Source organism: Emys orbicularis, chromosome 1 (assembly GCF_028017835.1).
Source record: "Emys orbicularis isolate rEmyOrb1 chromosome 1, rEmyOrb1.hap1, whole genome shotgun sequence".
Lineage (NCBI taxonomy): Eukaryota > Metazoa > Chordata > Testudines > Emydidae > Emys > Emys orbicularis.
In genome coordinates, this window is record NC_088683.1 from 157,791,055 (window position 1) to 157,813,495 (window position 22,441).

Sequence of the window (22,441 nt, forward strand, 5' to 3'; positions counted from 1 at the left end):
TGAAGCAGTTGCACAAGTCCCCTTGTCAGCAATAATTTACACGCCTTACTTTGAGAAAAGGGGCAGAAGCATATCACAACTTATTTGCCAGAAGAGGGAAAGAGAAATGTAAATGGTTTAGTGCATAGAGCACAGGATTTGGCATCAGGACACCTAGGTTTTTTTGTGTTTAGTCACTGCCAACAATGGGCTTGACCCTGTACAAGATGTTTGGCTAGAATATGTTTTGTACATGCAGAGTATGATTATGTAATATCCACCATGCAGCACTTGTGCTAAAATAGAAAACTCAGAAGAGGCCGTTTACCAACAATCAATCTGCCAGAGGGATTCAATTCACTGAACCGGCCCAGGGTGAAGCTAAGGGCTTGTCTACAGATGGATTTGTTCCAAATTAATTTGGAAAGTGAATTAAGCCAGGAACAAGGCACTCTTGTTCTCAAATGAGTGTCCACACATGGCATTGTTCAGGAATTGCTATTGTACTTTAAATTCACACCCTCCCTTAATCAACATTAACTTTCAAGCATAGATACACCCTAAACCAAAATGCTCTAGGGACTGAAGGGAAAGTTTGTTTTCTCATTGGGGGGATAACGCATGAGAGCCATAGACTATTTGCCTGCTTGAAACTCTCCTGCTTTAGGCACATCTCTATAGCTGACACTGGGAGTTATGTGCAAATTATGCATGCAACAAGGGTTTTTACACTTGCTCACTCTCCTCCCCAAATTTCTGATTGGAAATATCTTTTCTAAGAAATATCTCCACCTGAACCAAAGCCAGGCAACACCTCAGCTCTGGCAGCACAGTGTGCTCCTCACAAGCAACTGAAAAGGCAGCCTGGAGAACTCTGAAAATAATGAGAAAGAAGAAACAGGCCAGACTAGCTCCAAGCACCAAACTCGTTAATGGGGAGTAACCTCATTCCCTCTGAGCTACGCAGAGAGGCTAAGGCATATGTATTCGCAAACCAATTGGAAATGCTCCCTATTCTTCTGCAACCCCTACTGAACAATTTGTACAAAACAAACAAATACAGCTGCAAGGGAGAATTTACATGTGTGATAACTCAAGGCCCCATTAGCTGAGGAAACTGGTCCTCAGAGATCAGATCAGTTTGTGGCAGCAGGTGGTGGTTCATTTAGCATGCTCAAACAAGCATTGTGGGCAATTACTTCTTTCCCTAAATACCACTTTCTTCATGCATTCATGCCTTTTCTTTCACTGACCCACAGTTGTATTTTGTGATGTCATTTGAGAGGGTGAATCTGTTGTAGAAACAGTTTTGGAAAGAGAATGATCTGCATTTGCTTGATTTAACCTACCTGGAGAACATAGGAGGGAGCTGGGTGAGAGAGAATAAACTAAGGAGCAGATCAGAGACAGGCTACAGCTCTGCATAGCTGCTGAACAGCTCCAGTGCCTGCTAATTAGCGAGGAAGAGCACAGATTTCACCTATGTCAAAATGGGAAATAATACAAATCTCAGAAGAGCAGGATTTTGAGGCATGAATGCTACGTAACAGGAGGAGGAAAGGGAGAGAAGTCAGCATGTTCAGCCACTTCTGGCAAAGGAGACTGCGAGGGACTTGCTCTCTTTCTTCCTTATGTTGCTGGAAGCAGCAGCACAAGTGTGTTCTTGCTTGTGTTTTACCTTAGTAATATCAAGAACATCGCTGTAGGGCCTCTTGGAGGTCTCAAGTGGACTGGGAGAATTTTCACCCTTTATATGAAGGGAGACTTCTCTCAGGTGTTTAAATCAAATAGGTGTTTTCTGCTGTTTAGACTGTGGTGATAGCATCTAGAGGCCAAACAAAAAAACTAAGTTATAAAAAGTCAATTCCTCTCAATTTTCACTCACTCAGTATTTGTGATTTCATAGTCCTATTAGTTTTCAAGTCATCCAGGGCCAACTAGACCTGTATTTCTAATGTAAAGAATAAGCAGAAAACACACCATTTTCAGGCCTTTTATGTCCACAATGTAGGGAAGCAAAAGGGCACAAAAGCCCACTTATTTTTCTCAGCATGCCCTGTAACTAAACTCTTTGCTTTTGAAACAGCACCTTTAGCCACAGATTTTAAAAAGACTTCGCACATATTTGTTCGCAAATCCCTCACGATGTGTCCTCTTTAACCTTCTGTAAAAATGACCAGAGGTGAAATGACTTGCCCAAGATCATACAGTGAGTCAATGGCAAATGGGAATAGAACCCACATCTTATTTCCTGTCTCACTAATTCAGGGGTTCCTGTGAATGAGAAAGTGTGATTGGTCAAAATGTGAAAGCTCTGAGCTCATACTGAGTTGGATCCAGCAATCCTGATGCTGGAAGAGATCCCATGAAATCATTGAGAAATTTACCAGAGTACAGGTTTCTGTTTCACTGGGAAAAAATGGAAAATTAATCTGAGTTGGTTTAATGTGAGGCTGGCTGCTCTGAGAGAAAGAAGCCAGGTAGCTTTCTAACCTTCTCAGCCCATTTAATGAATTATTCAAAATATGAAATTAGAAGTTGCCCATTATTCGATTAGAGTGAATACAGCTACATAACTCAACTGAGTCCAAGACAAATTCTGAAAACACAACAAGACAGCCACTCAGATAATTTCTTGGACTTACTTGATGCTTTAGCCTGCTATAAATTTTAAAATTCATCCTGAGGCTACTCTTAGATACAGGCATGTGGCTCTCATGGATTAAATGGAAACTCTGAACATGCATCCAAGGGCACAAATTAATGTCTTTTTAAAACTCTTGTACACATTCTGTCTGTAATCTGATTGGTTTCAGTGTTAGACAAGAAGATTCTACAGTAAGTCATGATCCTATGACTGTAATAATATAAAGTTTATTTTGATAGAGGATTAGTCTTTTCATCAATGTACAATACACAGCACTTTCTATGAATAGCCCAACAGCAGCACTGCAACATCCAATTCCCAGGAACTTAGGAGTTGAGAACGAATGGTCGCTTGTACTTGCCTTCCTGAATAAGTTTCTCTTTACGATCCTGTATTGAGGAGGAAACAAACAAACAAAAATCACTATCCCATGAAAAGAAAAAAAGATATGCTCCGTGACACAGACTGATCTTCAAGGAGAAAGAGCTCACAAGTTCTTAAGCACAGAAGCTAGAGACAGCACCAATTAAACAGCGCTCTAGAAACGGCTGTGAGGACAAAAATATCCCATCATTCACCTGTGCACATCAGCCAGAAATGCAAAACATCCAATAGCAGAAGCAGCTGTGTGGCTCATCCCCTCATAAAGTGATGGACAGAGATAGAATAAACCTCTATTAAGGCACATCCATCCCACTTCCATTAGCCAGTGAGGACTGTTCCCTATAATGTATTCTCGCCAGGGCTTTGTCTTGACTAATTTAAAACATCTTAACTTGATGGGGCTTCTACCCCTTCACTTGGGTGAATAACCCACAGTTTAATATATTTCACTGTCAGGAAAAAAAAAAAATCACTATGTTCTACCTACATTTTTCTTTGTCCACTTTTCACCCTCATTATGTTACCTTGCACCACCTTATTATTTACATTGTGTTAGCAACCAGGAGTCCCAGTCATGGACCAAGACCCCATTGTGCTATGTGCAGTACAAACACAGAACAGAGAGACTGTCAATTTTTTGGGGTAGGGACAATCTAAGTAACCAGAACCAATCACCTCCCATCTTGGTGTTTACACCCTTAGTACTTTGGAGAAAGGGGGTAATTTGCTCCCTCCCTCCATAAAGGAACTGGTGAGATAACCCACAGAACTATTGTGTGATAAAGTTGAAAGCTCTAAATATCCCGTCAGCATATGCAGACTTCAATTATATTCAGCCAATTTCATATTCCAGTTTTCTTGTGCCTGGCCAATGCTGAAGCATTTGGATTGCAAGACACTGCAGGGGATGTTCATATTCAACCAAAAAGTGTTTGAAGTTACATAACAATCCACCAACAGGTTCTGGAAAAACTTAGTATCAGAGGGGTAGCCATGTTAGTCTGTATCCACAAAGACAACGAGGAGTCCGGTGGCATCTTCAAGACTAACAGATTTATTTGAACATAAGCTTTCGTGGGTAAAAAACCCACTTCTTCAGATGCCCAAATAAATCTGTTAGTCTTGAAGGTGCCACCAGATTCCTCGTTGTAAAAACTTAAATTCTGTATTTTGGACTCCATCTACAAGATACTGTCCCTTTAAAAAAAATTATGAGTAATTTAAATTTGCACTTCTTCCCAATCAGTGATTCGACAGGTCAATCAGGGTTTTATTTCCTTTTTTAAGATACGCAACAGCTTTTCACATCAGTGGCAGCTTTGGTTAAACATCAGATATCACTTTCCCAAAAAACTGAACATATTGGAAGTGTTCTAACACTGGTCAGAATTTTATAATGCCAAATTTTAGGAGGCAAGAGAAGTAGAGTGACCAGATGTCCCGATTTTATAGGGACAGTCCTGATTTTTGGGGCTTTTTCTTATACAGGCACCTATTACCCCCCGCCCCTGTCCTGATTTTTCACACTTGCTATCTGGTCACTCTACAAGAGAGGGATTAAGGTAGCATCTCAAAAAAAAAAAAAAATCAGACTAACAGAGAGTCCTTTCCTAAATTATTTCATGGGATAGAGGAAACGAATGAATGAGTGGTCCAGAAGGTCCTTGCCAGCTCGGTCATCTATGAATTGACAGATAAAAATACATTTTCTAAAAACTCAATTAGCTGCTAATTATTCTTAAGTCTCTCTTGCAGTTTGCTTACATAAATGATATTAAGAGCCCTCTTACAACAGAAGAAAAACTAGCTTCTGTGGCCAAACAAAAATCACACACATCTGCGGGCATAAGACAGCACTCTTAGAAGGTGGCTTTGCAATCAGTCCCTAGTGCTTTGGGGTACTCCTCCCGCACCAGTTTTCCACCCTCAGGAATAGGTGTTCTACTCAGCTACTCCTGCATGTAGGCACATACATTATAGCTTTGTTTTTATTAAAGTTGTGCATGCCTAGTCAACAAACTTACCCTGTCAGCTTTGAAGACATACCACCAGAAGAAAATGGGTACTAACCCAGACAACGCACCCAACAGGGAAGTCTTGGGAGTGGGCCGGAAATTGGGGTAAATGTTGTACGTTCTAGCATAGGTCCAACGGAGCATGGCAGGGTCCTCCTAAATTGAAGGCAATGCACAGTGAACAATGTTAAGTTGCAGAAGTATGAACATTAGCAAGCTTAGGGTTGGACATTTGACTGATCCAAAAACAATTAGTCAGCTGGTCAGTCAATGTCAAAAATGGTCAAATATTTTAACGCACTAGTTCAGGGGTCGGCAACCTACGGCACGCGAGCCGATTTTGAGTGGCACGCAGCTCCCTGCCACGGTCCCGGCCTCCAGCCCCACTCAGCCCCCCTGCCCACTGCTCTCCCCTGCGGGGGCAGGAGGCAGAAGCTTGGTTGTGTGGCAGCCAAGCTTCCCCCCTCCCCCGCTTCTTCCCCCAGCGTGGTGCTTTCCTGCCCCTCCTCCTCTCCTTCCCTGCGCCAATCAGCTGATGGCCCTAGCGAGGGGGAGGGGGAAGAGCGGCAGCGTGCAGACAGCTCCGTAGAGGACGCAAAGAGAGGTAGGGACGGAGCCTGGGGGAAGGGGGTGGAACAGGGCATATCCCTTCCAGCCCCCTGCCATGAGCCGCTCAGGGCAGGGGGCTGGGAGCACCCCCATGAGCCGAGCACCCCAGCTTTCTGCCCTGCACCCCCCACACCTCCCAGCCCTCTGCCCTGAACCCCCCCACCCCAACACACACCCAGCCTTCTGCCCTGCACCCCCACAGCCCCATCCCTCTGCCCTGAACCCCCCCCACAGCCTTCTATCCTGACCCTTGAACCCCCCCACACCCCGCCTTCTGCCCTGCACCCCCCCACACCCCCCCAGCTCTCTGCCCTGATCCCTGAACCCCCCCACATACACCCCAGCCTTCTGCCCTGACCCCCTTCCCCCAGCCCTCTGCCCTGACCCCTGAAACACCAACACCCCCCCAGGTCTGGGGTCCCGGCCGCAGGCCCTGCTCAGCCCGCTGCCGGCCTAGGTGAACAGAACCCCAGGCTGGCAGCGAGCTGAGCAGGCTGGTGGCGTAAGATCAGCATTTTAATTTAATTTTAAATGACACTTCTTAAATATTTTGAAAACCTTGTTTACTTTACATACAATAGTTTAGTTATATAATATAGACTTATAGAAAGAGACCTTCTAAAAACATTAAAATGTATTACCGGCACGCGAAACCTTTAATTAGAGTGAATAAATGACGACTCGGCACACCACTTCTGAAAGGTTGCCGACCCCTGCACTAGTTTATTAGAACAGTAACAAAAAGGAGTCAGACTTCATAGTCTCCAATAGGATTACCATTAGTTAGATACTTATGCCTAATTACAACATATAAGTTAAACAGTTATTTTAACTCAGAAAAATGCCAAAATGAAACTAATTTCTAAAAACACGTAAAAATAATTACCTTTTTAGCAATGGTAAATTAGCATTTAAATGTGAACGTTATGAACAGTTACAAAAGAAATTAAGTTAAAACAGAAATAAAGCAAACAGCACCTATAAGAGAGTCACTTTTAATTGCACTTATGCAAGGCAGGCAGCAGGCCAACTCTTCAAGCATCTTGCTCTTTGTTATCTTTTTCCTTTGTCAGCTTCAACTGCTTCTTCTTCCTCTTCATCTGCTATTTTCTCTTCTAATATTAAATTGTGATACATGGTCACCAGCTTCCCAGCAGTGAAGGTTTTCAGTCTATTTCCGGTTGTTGAATGGATGATTTTCAAACCAACCAATTTCATTCCGCACATGCAGTCGTACACAGAAGTGTTCAGCATTTCTGCCACTGTACTTAGAGTACAAGGAGGACAACCCTCTCCACTATGATGAAGGAGCAGCTGTTTTGATTCAACTTCTGGGATTGCACTCGACATTGTTTTATAACTGAACAGGCTGATTCTTGCTTTATAATTTGCTACCTCCATTAGAACTGTTTGTCCATTTATATAGCCTTTAAAATTTGCACAGCCACTACATCACAAGCTGAATCAAACTGATCATCAGAAAGCTCTTGGCCTGGAAGCGCGGATCAAGAAGGTAAGCAGCATTATGCATGTGAGTGATCACTTGATTTTTCTGTGATATTTATTTTGTCTATTTTCTTCTTTTCAGCTGTCACACAACTGAACACAGTCCACTTACAAATAAGTTCTTTAACATTCAGAAACTGTTCTTGGCATCACACAGTTTAGCAGTATCATTTTCTGTATTCTGCAGAGACTGAGCTACAGTTCAAATAGTGAAATAGTTTTGAGTTTGCCATCCAAAAGACAGTCATCAAACTCAGTACGGATTACTTGGGGTTGAAACCTGATTACCCCTTCTTCAACAGCAGCTGATTGAAGAGCCCTCTTGCTTACATGAAGATCTTTGAGACTTTTAATAGAAGATTCCTACTGAGTATGACAAGGCTTACTCTGTGCGGATATCAGAGGGGTAGCCATGTTAGTCTGGATCTGTAAAAAGCAACAGAGTGTCCTGTGGCACCTTATAGACGAACAGATGTATTGGAGCATAAGCTTTCGTGGGTGAATACCCACTTCGTTAGACGCATGTCTGTGCGGATGAAAATTTCAGATCTTTAGTATCACCAATGAAAAGCTGCATTGTACAGGCAGCACATCCATAACACAGAAGGTGTGGATACATATTTATCAACAAAGCCCAAGCAGTTTTCATATTAGCCGCATTATTTATTGACCCAATTCATTAAGTATATTTTTTAACTGGTCAGCAATACATTGGGTATATATTTTCTATTCAAAAACCTCAATACCAATTTGACGAACATCTGAAGACTTTCTAGGAGTAGGAATTTTCAATGATGAAGCAGACTGAACAACAAATTTTTTTATTAGAAGATGAATTAATGGAATTAACTTCACTATCATCATCTACTGACTCCATGCATCATGCTGCTGCTACTGAAGATGAAGCAGAATACATAAATGGAAACAAATTTTGATGTACATCAGTTTTCCCTTTCCTGCTGTTAGACTAATAGTTTATCTTCAACAGCAGCTGGACAAACATCACAATAATTCAACCAATGTTTCTCCATTCTGTGCGTCATACTCAGAAGAAAAGAACTTGCTCTTAGCTTTAACAGTTTTCTCATGTTCATGTCTAGTGAAAAATTTCCATACAAATGGTTTTGGCTTTCCCCACCTCTGAATAATAAATGATGTCACTGTTACTAATATCTTACCACACCTCCACCCTGATAGAACGCTGTCCTCGGGAGCCAAAAAAAATCTTACTGCGTTATAGGTGAAACCGCGTTAGATTGAACTTGCTTTGATCTGCCGGAGTGCGCAGCCCCGGCCCCCCGGAGCACTGCTTTACTGCGTTCTATCCGAATTCGTGTTATATCAGGGTAGAGGTGTACTTATGGAATGCTCTCTAAATTCTGAAGCATCTTGTATTTCAGTCAAGCAGTAGCCATTCAAATCGGTTTCTAATTGCTGCAGTTACAATAGACTGCAGCTAATCAAAATGTTTCCAGGTATGCTGCCCCCTCCCCTCAAGCCTTACAGACTCCAAGATTACATTGAGGGGGAAGGAGCACACAGCCCCTCCCTGCAGCAAACACAGCGGACTCATAAGCAATAGCAGGAGGAAAATCAGAACAGGAAGAGAGGGGCCTCTACAGCCATGTGATGTCTCACACCCCTCATTAGCATAGAATTTTTCACATCAGCAAGGTTTGGCTGGGGATACATGGGGGGGGGGGGAAGTTATAAAGGGGATGCTGTATTTGTTGAAAGGGGAGGAGGAGGGATTTATTTATGTGGGCATTTATTGTGGATTGTTTGCTTTGCTCAGGATGAGGGAGGTGCGTGGGGGGTTTAATAGCAGTGATACTTTTGTTTATTAAGGGAGAGGCTTACTGGCTGTGCATCTGGTGCAGGAGAAGTTTTAATGACTGTGAGCCCTCCTTTCCTTCCCCCACTCCCGTCTTGATTAATTTCTGTATGTTTGTCTAATCACTTTAGAGTGCTGGCTCTTTGAACAAGTTAAGCAGTGTCCCTGCCCCAATGTGCTTTGTAAACCGCCATGTACAGTGGTGGCCTGATATACACAAAGATACACACTGTATGCGTGTTTGTTCTAGAAGATTCTAGCAATTCAAGAGGCTCAACTTCCAGTTTACCTCCTCCCCCGCCCCCACAACAGGTGTCATTAGTATGTAGTAAAGAGACTGAAGATGACATTTAAGTAGGCTTGCTAACAAATAGCACCATGATGCAACCAAAAAGGTAGACCACCACTTACATCAGGTCATTCTTGTTGGGATATCTGACAATATTTGACAGTAATCAAATAATAGGCAATCAACTGACTGGCTTGCCAACCCTAAGTCAGCCTTATCTGGGAAATGAGAATTCTACTTAAAACTAAGAAAAAATTAAAGTCCAACTGACTTTTCACTATAAATGCATTTACCTATTTCACTTCTCTCAGCATCAGAGGATGAAGCTAAACTTGTTAGTTCCCCTTTGGGGTTTCAATTCCCAACATTGCAGGCGTGATTTATATATAAACCAGAGAACTATTTTAAAATTGATTTTTTGTTAAAGCTCATTCATAAAGAGGCAGCCTACTCCACAAAGGGGCTCTGAGGATTCATTAGTTCACATTTATACAGCCATCTTGAAGCTGAAGAGCTAAGTAAAAGCTGTGTATTTATGTGGTTTATGATATATAGCCAATGAAAAACAGTTTATCATTTTAACCCCCACTCTTATTGCAAAGGATATTATTGAAGGAGACAAATCACCTAGAGGATAGAACAGTCCACTGGAAGTCAATAACTAGTGTTCTAGCCTCTGCTCAGACACCAGCTCTATAGCACTGGACTAGTCATTCATTCCCTCTACATTTGTTTTGTCCACTTAAACTACAACACAAAGCGGTGCACTGACATGGCCAAGGTCACACAAAAGATCAACGGCTTTGCTAGGAAGAGAACACAGGTCTGACTATTCCCTGTCCTACACCTTAGCTTCCTGACTATTCTGCCTCTAAAAATAAAAACATGAATGAGGCTTAAGAGGCAGTCTCCAAGTCTCCTTGAGTTCATGAGAGATGAGGTAATGAGTGAACTTGAGACAGCCCTTTCCTGTGCCAGGACAGATTTAGGCTCTGCCTAAAAGGGATGGATTCTCCCATTGCTTTGACAGATAAGTGTTCAGCTACTGCTGACTTGAGTTCTGGCTTTACTTATTTTTATGTCTCTTCAATAGGAAGCAAGTCTAATCCTGAATTTGCAAATGCAGTTGCAGGTCTTACAAGTGTAATTATTGTCAGGGGGAAGAGTTAGAGGCGTGTCCTTATGACGTGTTCTCTTCTCCTGCAGACACTTCACACACCATTCCTCAGAAGCGAACATAGGCTCATGGCACAGACCTCTCCATCTGGGTCTGTCCAGCGCAACAAGTTCCCAGGTTTTAATGTCTATCTTGCATGCTTTGAGGTTGGCCTTCAAGGTGTCTTTATATCTGAGGATGGGCTGACCCTTAGAGTGGGCTCCTATGCTCAGTTGGCTGTACAGCATTGCTTTTGGTATATGGGAAACCTCCATGCAGACCACGTGTCTGACCCAGTGAAGTTGAGCCCTGATGAGCATGATCTTGATGCCAGGGATTTGGCACCTCTCCAGGACTTCAGTATTGGGGATTCTGTCTTGCCACTTGATGTTATAGGTGGATCTTAGGTGATCAAGGTGGAAGCTTTCCAGCTGTTTGATGTGGTGCCTGTAGAGCATCCATGTCTTGCAGCCATAAAGGAGTTAGGTGAGTACAACAGTGGGGTAGATTTTGATCTTGGTTCTGAGGCAGACTCCATGCTCCCTCCAGAGCCTGCAAAATGCCAGGCTGGCCTTTGCCAGATGCTGAGTGATCTCATTGTCCAACATGGTGTTGCTGGAAAGTGTGCTACCCAGGCATCAGAATTTCCTGAGTTAGCTGAGGGGTGTGTTGTCAGTTGTGATGAGGGGATCATGGCATTCGTGATGCTGGCTGGTACATAATCTCCATCTTTTTCAGGCTGAGGGTGAAACTGAAGCATTCTGAGACATAGGCAAAGCGGTCCATGATAAGTTGAATGTCCATCAGCATGTCTGCAATGAGGGCACAGTCATCAACAAACAGGAGCTGTTTGATGACCTTGGTGCGGGCCCTGAGTCACTGTAGATTGGCTAGACCCCCATCCAATCTGAACCAGATATGTACACTTCTATCAAGGTCCTGGAATGCGAACACAGGCGTGGCTGAAAAGACAATAGCAAAGAGGACTTGGGCCACTGTTTGGTGCCATAGGTGACACGGAAGGCTTCTGATGAATTCCAACATGCCATTACCCGGTCATCATGAAATGAACGGATGACAGCAACCGTCTTCTCTGGGCAACCAAATTTATGAAGGAGTTTCCATATGCTCTCGTGATTCACCACGCCAAACGTCATAGGTCTGTTCCTGAGCTGTCTCCCACATTTGTCAGGCTGCAAAAATCATGTCCATGATGCCATGGCCAGCATGAAAGCCACACTGTGACTCTGGATTCACCAAGTGCACTAGGTGAGAGATGAGCCTGTTGAGGACAATCTGTGCAAGGATCTTCCATGCTATAAACAGCAGTGAAATTCCACAAAGATTGTCACAGCCAGATATACGTCCCTTCCTTTTGTATGGATAGACTATGAAAGCATCCTTATATTCCTTGGGCAAGGTACCCTGTTCCCATATAGTCTTGAAAAGGCTAGTGAGTTTCCTGATCAGGTGGGCACCTCTACATGTGTACACTTCCAGTGGAATGCTGTCAGGGCCTGGAGACTTGCCTGTGGACAGCTGCTCAATGGCCTGAGTAATCTCATCTAAAGAAGGGACCATAGACAGCTCCCAGGATAGAACACTGCAGGAATGGGTTGATGGCTTTGTTGGACATAGTGGATTGACAGTTCAGGAGACTGTCAAAGTCTAAAATAGGAACTGATGAAAGCTACAATGGGCCTGACATGGTTGCACCTAGGCTGCTTTTAATAGCACAGCTGACAGAGCCTGAGGCTTGCTCTACACACAGATTTGCTCCAGTTCAACTAAAGTTGTGATGTTGTGCTGATTTAGCTAAGTGAGTGTGAAGTTTTACATCAGTCTAGCAGTTCTTTTGCTAAACTGGTGCAATCTCACACCTTTAGTAACAGCGATGCCTCGTCTGTGCTTAGACCATCTCTTCAATCTATTCGGGTGGGGACTGTGGTATGACTTGCTAATCAGCACACAGCAGCCCTGCTGGCAGCCACCAAAGGCGCAAAGGCAGAGTGCCCTCAGAGCATGGGCATGCCACACAGATCAGGGCACAAGGCACCAGTGAGAGCGGCGAGAACCACGGCACCATTTCAGGGCACTGTTTCGGAAGGAAGCTCCCCCCGCCCCACGTTACACACACGCAGGGCAGGTGGGCGCCGCGGGGCGCTCTGGGCCTGGGCCCCAGGATGTGCCACTTGCTCCCCCACTGACTCTGACAGAGGTCAAGTTGGAGCAGCTTTGCGGGGAGGCCGAGGGCACGCTGCCGGCCAGCCCTGCCGCCGAGGTAGGCGGCTTAATGCTGCAGGGCGGTCGCGGGCAGAGGCCGGGCTGCAGCCTCACGGTAGGTCCCGTCCCAGCGCACCCCCGCGGGAGGCAGCACCAAGCCCCACGGAGAAGAGCCCCGCGCCCCCCGGGGCTCAGGGCAGCCGGAACCTCCCCCCACTGGGACCCTTCCCCGGGGCGCGGCGCGGCCGGACTCACGATCAGCTCCGAGCTGTGCGGGTTGTTGAGCTGCAGCTGGTACTGGCGCTTGAGGCGGGCGCGGACCGCCAGACGCTCCGCCTGGGCCTGGCGCTTCTCCGGGGACTCGTTGTACTCGGCCGGGTCAAGCTCCCGGGGCAACGAGGCCAGGGGGGCCCCCCGGTAGCTGAAGGTCGAGGAGGAAGAGGGCTCCACCATTTTTTTTTTTTTTGGAGAGCCGCCCGCACCGCGCAAGAGCGGAAGCGACCTGTACCCCGGAAGTACTGGCTGCGCAGGGGGGGAGGGGCGCGCGGCACGGCTTGTTGCTATGGTTACTAAGCGACGCCGGGCCTCGCGCTGCGCGGGGGGAGGGGCAGGACACCTGGGTTCCTGCCCTGGTGCTGGGCTTGTGTGGGGAGCGCGGCAGCAAACGCCCCAGCGCCGGGACGGTCTCCGCCCTCCCCCTACGCCGGCCGGGCCTTGGAAGGAACGGGAGCAGCCGGGCGTTGGGAGAGCCCGGGCGCTGCCAGGGTGTGACCGGGGCCTCAGGCCCCTTCTGAGCCGCTCACCCGACAGGTTGGGAGGCGCTTTGAGCTCTGCTGATGCAAGGGGCTCGGTAACAGCGGGTGTTGTTGTTTCTTTGCCCTCTGGTTCCCCGGCCGGGCCTTAAGAGAAATCCCCGCCATGGGCTCCAGCGCTGCTCTGCATGCACGAGGGCTAGGAGCTTCCTTTTAAAAAAGCGTGAGATTCCCATGCACTTGTCTGATGCCAGCCGCTGGGGCTTAAAGAGAAATATTACATAGCGTGAGACGCAGGCCCGGGATAAACTTGCGAGAGTTGGCAACCCTGGCCCCTGACTAACTCTGATGCAGATCAGGTGACTGGAGCCAGGAAATAATGATATTCCTGTCCCTTCCCTCTGCATCACACCCTTGTCCCATGCAGGTTGGTGTGCTCAGGCCGAAGAGGCAGCACACCAGCTTCTGTTCTTGGCATCATCCTATGAATGTGAGCTGGGGCACACAACCATTAATGGGAGACTTATTTCAGTGGGACTTCACCTAAGTAAGGGATGCAAGATGGGTACCTGTGGCAAGTCGCTTTATGCTTCAGGTTCCCTATCTGTAAGACAGGGGTAATACAAGGGGGTTTCGAGGTTAGTTAATAGTTGTAATAGTGGTAAATAGTATCACAGTACAAAAACTGATGTGTTGACACAACATGATGATGCACTAAAGTGTTTACAAATAGCATCATGAGACACACACCCCCTCTGGAATTCATTATCAGACATCCTTATAATATTGTAGCGAATGAGCTACAACCCACTGAGACCACAGCTATATTCATTCTGAAGGATCTCAAACCATTTTGAAAATTTAAATTGATTATAAATTACCCTATAGCATACACAGAATCACTTCACCCATGACTGAAACCTCTGGGGCAACACACAGCAGCTACTTAACAGAGAGTAGCAACAGCACAAAAGTGTTTATGACGAGGAAGTTAAGGAAAATACTGCATCTAACTGAAGCTACAAGGGGGATTTAAGCAGATAGCATATGCCATTTTAAAAAATACTATGGTGTGCCATGCACCCAAATACTGTAATATCATTATTGTCAGCTGCAGTATTTTGGAGCCTTATATCAGAATACTGTAGTATTTTCTTACAATGTTAAATACCAGAGATAGAATTTGGCCAGGATAAACACTAAAGTTAAGATCCCAACTCTTGCCAAAAATGTCAAAGGATCTTCATAGTCTGTTTTACTTTTCATCCGCAAGATGTAGACAGCAGGTCCAGAGGCACAGCCCCCCTTAGGTTAGTGATCTGCAGTAACACACCACCACCTGCTGAATCCCCCGACTGTCTTAATATGCTTGATAGTTTAGGAGGCTTTGTAGCAGTATCAGATCTAGTGAAGGGGTCTGAGAAAAGTGTCTGGATTTAAAAAGCTCCATCCAACCATTTGCTTGAAGATACTGCATGTTGTATATCACAGTGTACTATGAATATATTGTATTCTGGTAATATGTAGCACAGAATCATAGAAATGTAGGGGTGGACTAGATGACCTTGAGAGGTCATCGGGTCCAGCTCCTTGTGCTGAGACAGGACCAAGTAAACCTAGACCATCCCTAACAGGTGTTTGTCTAAACTGTTCTTAAAAACCTCCAATGATGGGGATTCCACAGCTTCCTTGGAAGCCTGTTCCAGCTCTTAATTATCCTTATAATTGGAAAGTTTCTCCTAATAGCTAACATAAATCTCCCTTGCTGCGGATTAAACCCATTACTACTAGTTCTGCCTTCAATGGACATGGAGAACAATTGATCACCGTCCTCTTTATAACAGCCCTAAACATATTTGAAGACTTTTATCAGATTCCCCCTCAGTCTTCTTTTCTCAAGACTAAACATGCCCAGTTTTTTTTTAACTTTTCCTCCTAGGTTGGGTTTTCTTAATCTTTCATCATTTGTGTTGCTTTCTGCTGGACTCTCTTGAGTTTGTTTGTCCACATCTTTCCTAAAATGTGATGCCCAGAATTGGACACAGTCCTTCAGCTGAGGCCTCATTAGTGCTGAGCAGAATAGGACAGTCAGCTCCTATGTCTTAACATACAACACTCGTGGTAATACACCCAAGAATGATATTAGCTTTTTTTGCAACTGCCTCACTTTGTTGACTCATATTCAGTTTTGATCCACCATAACCCCCAGATCCTTTTCAGCAGTACTACCATCTAGCCAACTAGTTCCCATTTTGTAGTTGTGCATTTGATTTTTCCTTCCTAGAGTGTAGTTCTTTGTACTTGTCTTTCTTGATTTTCATCTTATTGATTTCAGATCAATTCTCTAATTTGTCAACATCGTTTGGAATTCTAATTTTATCCTCCAAAGTGCTTGCAGCCCCTCCTAGCTTCATGTCATCTGCATATTTTATAAGCATACTCTCCACTCTATTACCAAGTCATTAATGAAAATATTGACTAATATTGGACTTAGGAGTGACCCCTGTGGGACCCCAGTAAATATGACCTCCCAGTTTGACAGTGAACCATTGAAAACTACTCTTTGAGTACCATCTTTCAACTAATTTTGCACTCCTCTTATAGTAATTTCATCTAGACCAAATTTCCCTCGTTTGCTTATGAGAGTGTCATGTAGGACTGTCAAAAGCCTTACAAAAATAAAGTTATATTTACTGCTTCTCCCCATCCACTATGCCAGTAACTCTGTCAGAGAAGAAAATTAGATTGGTTTGGCATGATTTGTTCCTGAAAAATTCATGCTGGCTATTACTTATAACACTATTATCCTCTAGAAGCTTAGAAATTGTTTAATAATTTGTTCCAGTATCTTTCCAAAAGTATTGAAGTTAGGCTGACTAGTCTATAATTCCTTGGGTCCTCTTTATCAGCCTTTTAAAGATAGGTACTATGTTTTCTGTGACAGAGTGCTGGAAGCTAAAGGTAAGCCAGCACTCTGATCATTTAGGCACCAGTCAGGTCCCCTGGAAAAAGCTGATTGGTGATATGCAGCTAATTAGCTGATCACGATGGGAAGGCTGATGAACCAGTTAGCCATCATCTGAGAAGGTATAAAAGAAGACACAGGAAGGATGAGAAGGGGGAGGATCTGGGGGCTAGCTGAGCTCAGCACTATATGTACTGCGATCTCAAGGAAGGAGACCTCTGTTCCTCCCTGGTCCTGTGTGAAAGGGCAAGAAACACTGTAAAATCAGAGGGGTAGCTGTGTTAGTCTGTATCTACAAAAACAAGGAGGAGTCTGGTGGCACCTTAAAGATTAACAGATTTATTTGGGCATAAGCTTTCATGGGTAAAAAACCCACTTCTTCAGATGCGTGGAGTGAAAATTACAGAAACAGGCATAAATATATATTGGCACATGGAGAGAAGGGAGTTACCTTACAAGTGGAGAACCAATGTTGAAGGCCAATTTAGTTAGGGTGGATGTGGTACACTCACAATAATTGATGAGGAGGTGTCAAGTGTACCACATCCACCCTAACTAAATACACTGTAGGGAGGCTGTAGGGAGAGAAGACTCTGTCCAATAGCTGAGATACCCCTGGAGGTCCAGGAAAAGCTCAGATGGAAATGGGTGGGGTTGTGGATAGGTAGCTCCATCTGGTGATGTTAGGGATGGACTGGAGCCCCTTCCCCTGAAGTAAGAAAGTACTTATCTGGGATCCATGACACAAGGGAACTGAGCCACCAGGGAGCAGAAGTAGTTGAAATAGGGGAACAGAAGAATCCTAGACAACAGGATATAAGCCAGGGGGTGAAAGAGGGAAATGAACGTTCCTGAGGAGAAAATGGAGCAAAGGAAGAACTGGCTGAACAGGCATTAAGGGAAAAAGGAGTCCCAAATTGGAGGAGGATGGGCTATCTGCAGGATGTCTGCTATAGGGCTCAAGAGGAGGAATCCCAAGATAAGTTGGTAGGACTAGGAGAATGAGAGGCCATAGAGAAAAATGATGAAAGAGGTAGGATATGCCCTGGCGCAAAAGAAAGAGGGCAAGGGGGAGGAGACTAGATCCTTGAATTGCCCTGGTGTGAAGACCAGTGGTCTGAAACAGAATTGTGGGAATATCCCCCACCCACAGCATATGACTTCTGTGGGTATGGGTGGGATAACCACCCTGGCGGCAAGCATGGGGGAAAGTATGTGATGCCTCCTCCAAAGAAGGGAGGGTGAAAGGAAAAAGGAATTTCAGCATTCAACAAGGCAGGGAGGTATGTGACAGAGTGCTGGAAGCTAACACCTATTGAAGTCCTGGGAGCAGCTGGGTGCAAGCCTGCCCACATCGGAAGGCCCTTCCCCCAACCTAAGGGAAGAGCCACTACATCCAGGGTTCAAATAAAGTCAGGGGACAACAAATGACAAAGCAGGAATGGGAGTGAAGGTTACAGGGTCAAAAGCAGGGAACTAGAAGGGGACATTGAGCAGAGAACCCCAGATAGCACCCACTGCTCCTCGACAGCATCCAGGGAGCCAGTGGATGCAGCCCAGAGGAACTCTGCCCAGATACATGATCTAAGGGAGGAATGGAAATAGGCCCCACAGTTGCAGAGCACCAGCATCCTCCTCTTGATATGGTGAATGGCCACTTTGGCCAGCACCAGGAGGTGGTTGGTGAGGAGGTCTCCTGAATTTGTGGGGCCACAGATGGGCTGAGTGTAGATCAGGAAATGCAGGGAAAAGTGCAGCCAGAACCTGAGGAGAAGGTTCCGGAGGAGCCAGAAAACGGACATAGTCTGGCGCACTTGAGATACATGTGCACCAGGGTCTCCCTCATGCCGCAGAAGGGGAGGGGTAAACCGCGCCAGGTAAATGCCTGTGCTCACTGCTCCATGAAGGAGCTGCCAACTGAGATCCCTGGCGGGCTGTGGGACCAAGGTGGAATACACACTGGCCCACCGGGGATCCTCACTCTCCACAGGTGGTAGGAGGTCTTGCCACTTGGTGTTGGGATGGGACATGAGGGTGAGGAAATGAAAGGTATGGTGCACAAGTGGCAAGACCTGCTGCCACCTACAGAGGGTGGGGAGCCCCAGTGGGCCAATCTATATTCCAGTATGGTTCCACTGGGGAAACTAGCTGGCAACTCCTGCATGGAACAGAGAGCACAGTCATGTACCTGGTGCATTTCACAGAATCCATTGATGCCTGCCCCTTCTGCAGCAAAAGGGAGACCATGGCACACATCTACATGGACTGAAGCCTGATGCACTCTCTTCCAGCTCCCACAGAACCTCTTACTAAGCATCTGGCTGCACTTTTCCCCCTCACTTATTTATCCTAGCACACCCTAACTGTGGCCACATGAAGTCACGAGACCTCCTCATCAACCTTCTCCTGGCACTCTCCAAGATGACCATCCACCAAACCAGGAGGAGGAATCTAAATGGAGAATGGGTACCCTGACTGTGGGGCCTATTTCTGGTCTCGCATCAAATTGTCTCTAAGCAGAGTTCCTCTGGGCAGTGTCCCCTGCCTCCTTAGATGCCTTGGAGGAGCAGTGGGTGCTGTCCAGGGTTCTCTGCTTGGTGTCCCCTTCTGGTTCCCAATTTTTTTACCTTTGACCTCTGCTCCCATTCCTGGTTTTTCATTTGCTGCCCAAGTAATCATTTGTGTCCTGAGCTCAGTAGTTCCTCCCCCCTGGTTTAGGGGATGGGCCTTCTAGTTTTGGGTGAGTATACACCCACCTGTTCTCAGATACCGCAAGAGGCACACCATGCCTGCAATTCATGCATGGCTTGGAGGAGTTCAGAAGGAGAACAGGTCAGCTCAATAGAGGGTCAGACAGTGGAGTGAAAGAGTACTCCTGCTCCTGCTACACCTCTACCCTGATATAACGCGACCCGATATAACACGAATTCGGATATAATGCGGTAAAGCAGTGCTCTGGGGGGGGGGGGGGGGAGGCTGCGCACTTCGGTGGATCAAAGCAAGTTCGATATAACGTGGTTTCATCTATAACGCGGTAAGATTTTTTGGCTCCTGAGGACAGCGTTATATCGAGGTAGAGGTGTACTTGATGCCTGGTTGCAGCCACTTTGCTAAACCTACAGAGAAGAGACTCATGACACTCAGTCGGCAATTTTACCTTTCAAGTCAGTTATTTAATGTCTTTACTTAATCTGAGAATGAGGAGGCTGGGTAGGAAGTGATCCAAGGAGGCAGCAGTATAGCACTTTTGGGTGCAGGATTTAGCTGCTTACCACTGGGCCCTAGATTGGAACCTGGTGGAGAAGGTGGGCCCAGGTTCCCCTGTCAACCCCTAGGGAGTTACAGAAGGCAGAACGCTTATTACTGATATGGGGAATCTAGATGAAAAGGCCCTGAAGAAAGAAGGATCAAGAACCTGAGCTTTGACCCAGGGGAGCCCTGGAGACCGTTCGCATAACCAGTAGGGCTACCCTGTTGCTGGACTCTTTATCTATCCCAAAAGGGTGGACAGAAATACATGATGTGGCTGCAGGGCTGAGTTGTGAGAGGGGCAGACCATTGTGGGTTTGGAGCAACTGTCAACGGTGCCAGGAAAGAGACTGTTATTCCCTTGCTTGGCCACAAGAGGGTGCCTGTGGTAAGCAAAGATCTTTCACAGAGGGATATGTATACTATACTCCTGTGGGAATTCTGCACCACTGCGCAATGCAGAAATAATGTTTCCTGCTGAATTTTATTTTTCCCCACAGAATTTGTGATTTCCCCCTGGCACTCCTGCCCATGCCTGGCACTCCCCCTGTCAGCCCGGGGCTGACAGCGGGAGTTGTGATTATATTTTGTTAATTTGACAAATAAAATGTGCAGAATTTTGCAGAATTTTAAAATATTGAGTGCAGAATTTTAAATATTTTGGCACAGAATTCCCCCAGGAGTAATTGGGAACCACTATTCTGTACTTCTTCGAGATTAGTTTTTGGATGTCAAATTATCCTGTACTGACATCAAATAATACTTTGCCTTTCACTAGCAACTTTGGTCTGAGGAACTCAAAGCGCTTCAAACTCATCAAGCCCTCGGCTGGCTATCCCTTCCTACTTATCCACGTGGGCACCAGTGATACTTCTGAAAATGACCTTGAGCGGATCACTGCAGACTACGTGGTTCTGGGAAGAAGGATAAAACAGTTTGGGGCACAAGTGCTGTACTTGTTCATCCTCCCTGTTGAAGGAAAAGACGTAGGCAGGGACCGTCAAATGGTGGAAGTAAATGCATGGCTATTCAGTGTTGGCAAGAGGGCTTAGGCTTCTTCGACAACTAGCTGATGTTCCAGGAAAGAGGATTACTGCACTGGGATGGGCTCCATCTAGCAAATACTGGGAAGAGCATCATCTGACTAACCTGATAAGGAGAGCTTTAAACTAGGGCCTATGGGGGATGGTGACAAAAATCCAGCCAATGCACATCTAGGCTCAAGTAACAAAGACAATGGGAAAGGGCTAATTTCTGGAGAAAGGACTAGAAATCACAACTGAATTAAAAAGGCAAAAAGAAAAGCAACAGAGCAGTTTGCAGAATATTTTCGATGCCTGTATACAAAGGTATAGGAAGAAAATTATGACTTGGCATCACAGAGACTTGATGGATCAACTCCCATGATTGGAGTGCCAGCATTGAGGAATATAGTTTGTTCCAAAAGGATAGGTATAGGGAAAAAGGAGGAGGTGTTGCTCTGTACATCAAGAATGTATACACTTGCTCCGAGGCTCAAGGGGAAGTGAGCGACAGATCTACTGAAAGTCTCTGGATGAGGGAAAAGAACAGTAGCAATGTTATGGTGGGGGTCCATCAAATCAGAAAGAGGAAGTGGATGAGTCATTCTACAAGTAGGTAACAAGATTAGCTAACACACATGAGGAAACAAGTAGGGGGTCGTCCATTTTGGATCTGGTTTTGACCAACAGGGATGAATTAGTGGTGAACATGAAGGTGGTCGGGAACTTGGGAGGAAGTGATCATGATCTGATAGAATTCAAGATCTTATGCTAAGGAGGACATGAGAACAGCAAAACAAGGACACTGGACTTTGGAAAGGTGGATTTCAGCCAACTCAGAGAAATAGTAGGCAAGTTCCCATGGAAAGACCAATTAGGAAGAAAAGGAGTCGAAAGGGTCTGGCAGTTATTAAAAGATGTAATACAAGAGGCTCAACATCAAGCTATTCCAACTCAGAGGAAAGATAAGAAGAGCCATAGTAGGCTAATGTGGCTGCACAAGGAGCTTTTTAGCGATCTAAAAATCAAAAGGGATACATACAGGAAATGGTAGAAGGGGCATGTCACCAAGGAAGTATATATGGGTATAAGCACAAGCATGTAGGAACAAAATCAGGAAAACTAAGGCAAAGAATGAGTTACAGCTGGCAAGAAATGTTAGCAACAAGAAGAAGATCAAGGACGGTGTGGGTCCACTGCTCAATGGAGAACGTGAGCTGGTAACAGAAGATCATAGGAAAGCAGAGCTGCTCAATGTCTACTTTGCTTCAGTCTTCTCACAAAAAATAACATGTGACCGCACAACTAGCAAAGTTACCATAGGGTAAATAAATAAAGGGGAAGGGATATAGATTGGGATAACTAAAGAACACATCAGATCTTCTGACCAATGTGAATGAATTCAAATCAGTGGAGCTGGATTCTGTGCACCCAAGGGTACTGAAGGAATTAGCTGAAAAAATCTTAGAGCCACTGGCAATAATATTTACAAAATCATGTTGACGGGAGAGGTCCCAGAAGACTGTAGAAGTGTTAACCTAGTGTCCATCTTTAAAAAGGGGGGAAAGGAGGAACCAGGGAACTATAGACCAGTAAGCCTGGCTTTGTTATCTGGGCAGCTACTAGAGCAATGTATAAAACATTCAATTTGTGAATACCTGGAGAATGAAGGGATAATCACTAGCAGCCAGCATAGATTTACCAAGAACAAATCATGCCAAACCAGCTTAGTTTCCTTCTTTTACATGGTAATTGATTTGGTGGATAGAGGGAATATGGTGAACATAATATACGTGGACTTCAGCTTTTGA

At 45.3% G+C, this 22,441-nt stretch overlaps 1 protein-coding gene across 1 annotated transcript; it reads right to left on the reverse strand.

Annotated features, from left to right (window-relative positions):
* Nucleotides 1-2,828: 2,828 nt before the first annotated feature.
* On the reverse strand, nucleotides 2,829-13,129 carry NDUFB4 (NADH:ubiquinone oxidoreductase subunit B4). Its single transcript, XM_065420430.1, has 3 exons — nucleotides 12,898-13,129; nucleotides 5,035-5,181; nucleotides 2,829-3,015 (listed from the first exon to the last, which is right to left on the reverse strand). Exons 1-3 carry the CDS (start codon nucleotides 13,093-13,095, stop codon nucleotides 2,953-2,955), a joined length of 408 nt encoding a protein of 135 aa, XP_065276502.1. The 5' UTR covers nucleotides 13,096-13,129; the 3' UTR covers nucleotides 2,829-2,952.
* Nucleotides 13,130-22,441: the final 9,312 nt, after the last annotated feature.

Excerpts from the sequence above, each read along its gene's own strand:
- NDUFB4 (XM_065420430.1), bottom strand. The coding sequence starts at position 13,095 with ATGGTGGAGCCCTCTTCCTCCTCGACCTTCAGCTACCGGGGGGCCCCC. Across the intron at positions 5,182-12,897 it reads CGCACAGCTCGGAGCTGATC|GAGGACCCTGCCATGCTCCG; the intron begins GTGAGTCCGGCC and ends CCTTCAATTTAG. Across the intron at positions 3,016-5,034 it reads ATGTCTTCAAAGCTGACAGG|GATCGTAAAGAGAAACTTAT; the intron begins GTAAGTTTGTTG and ends TCCTCAATACAG.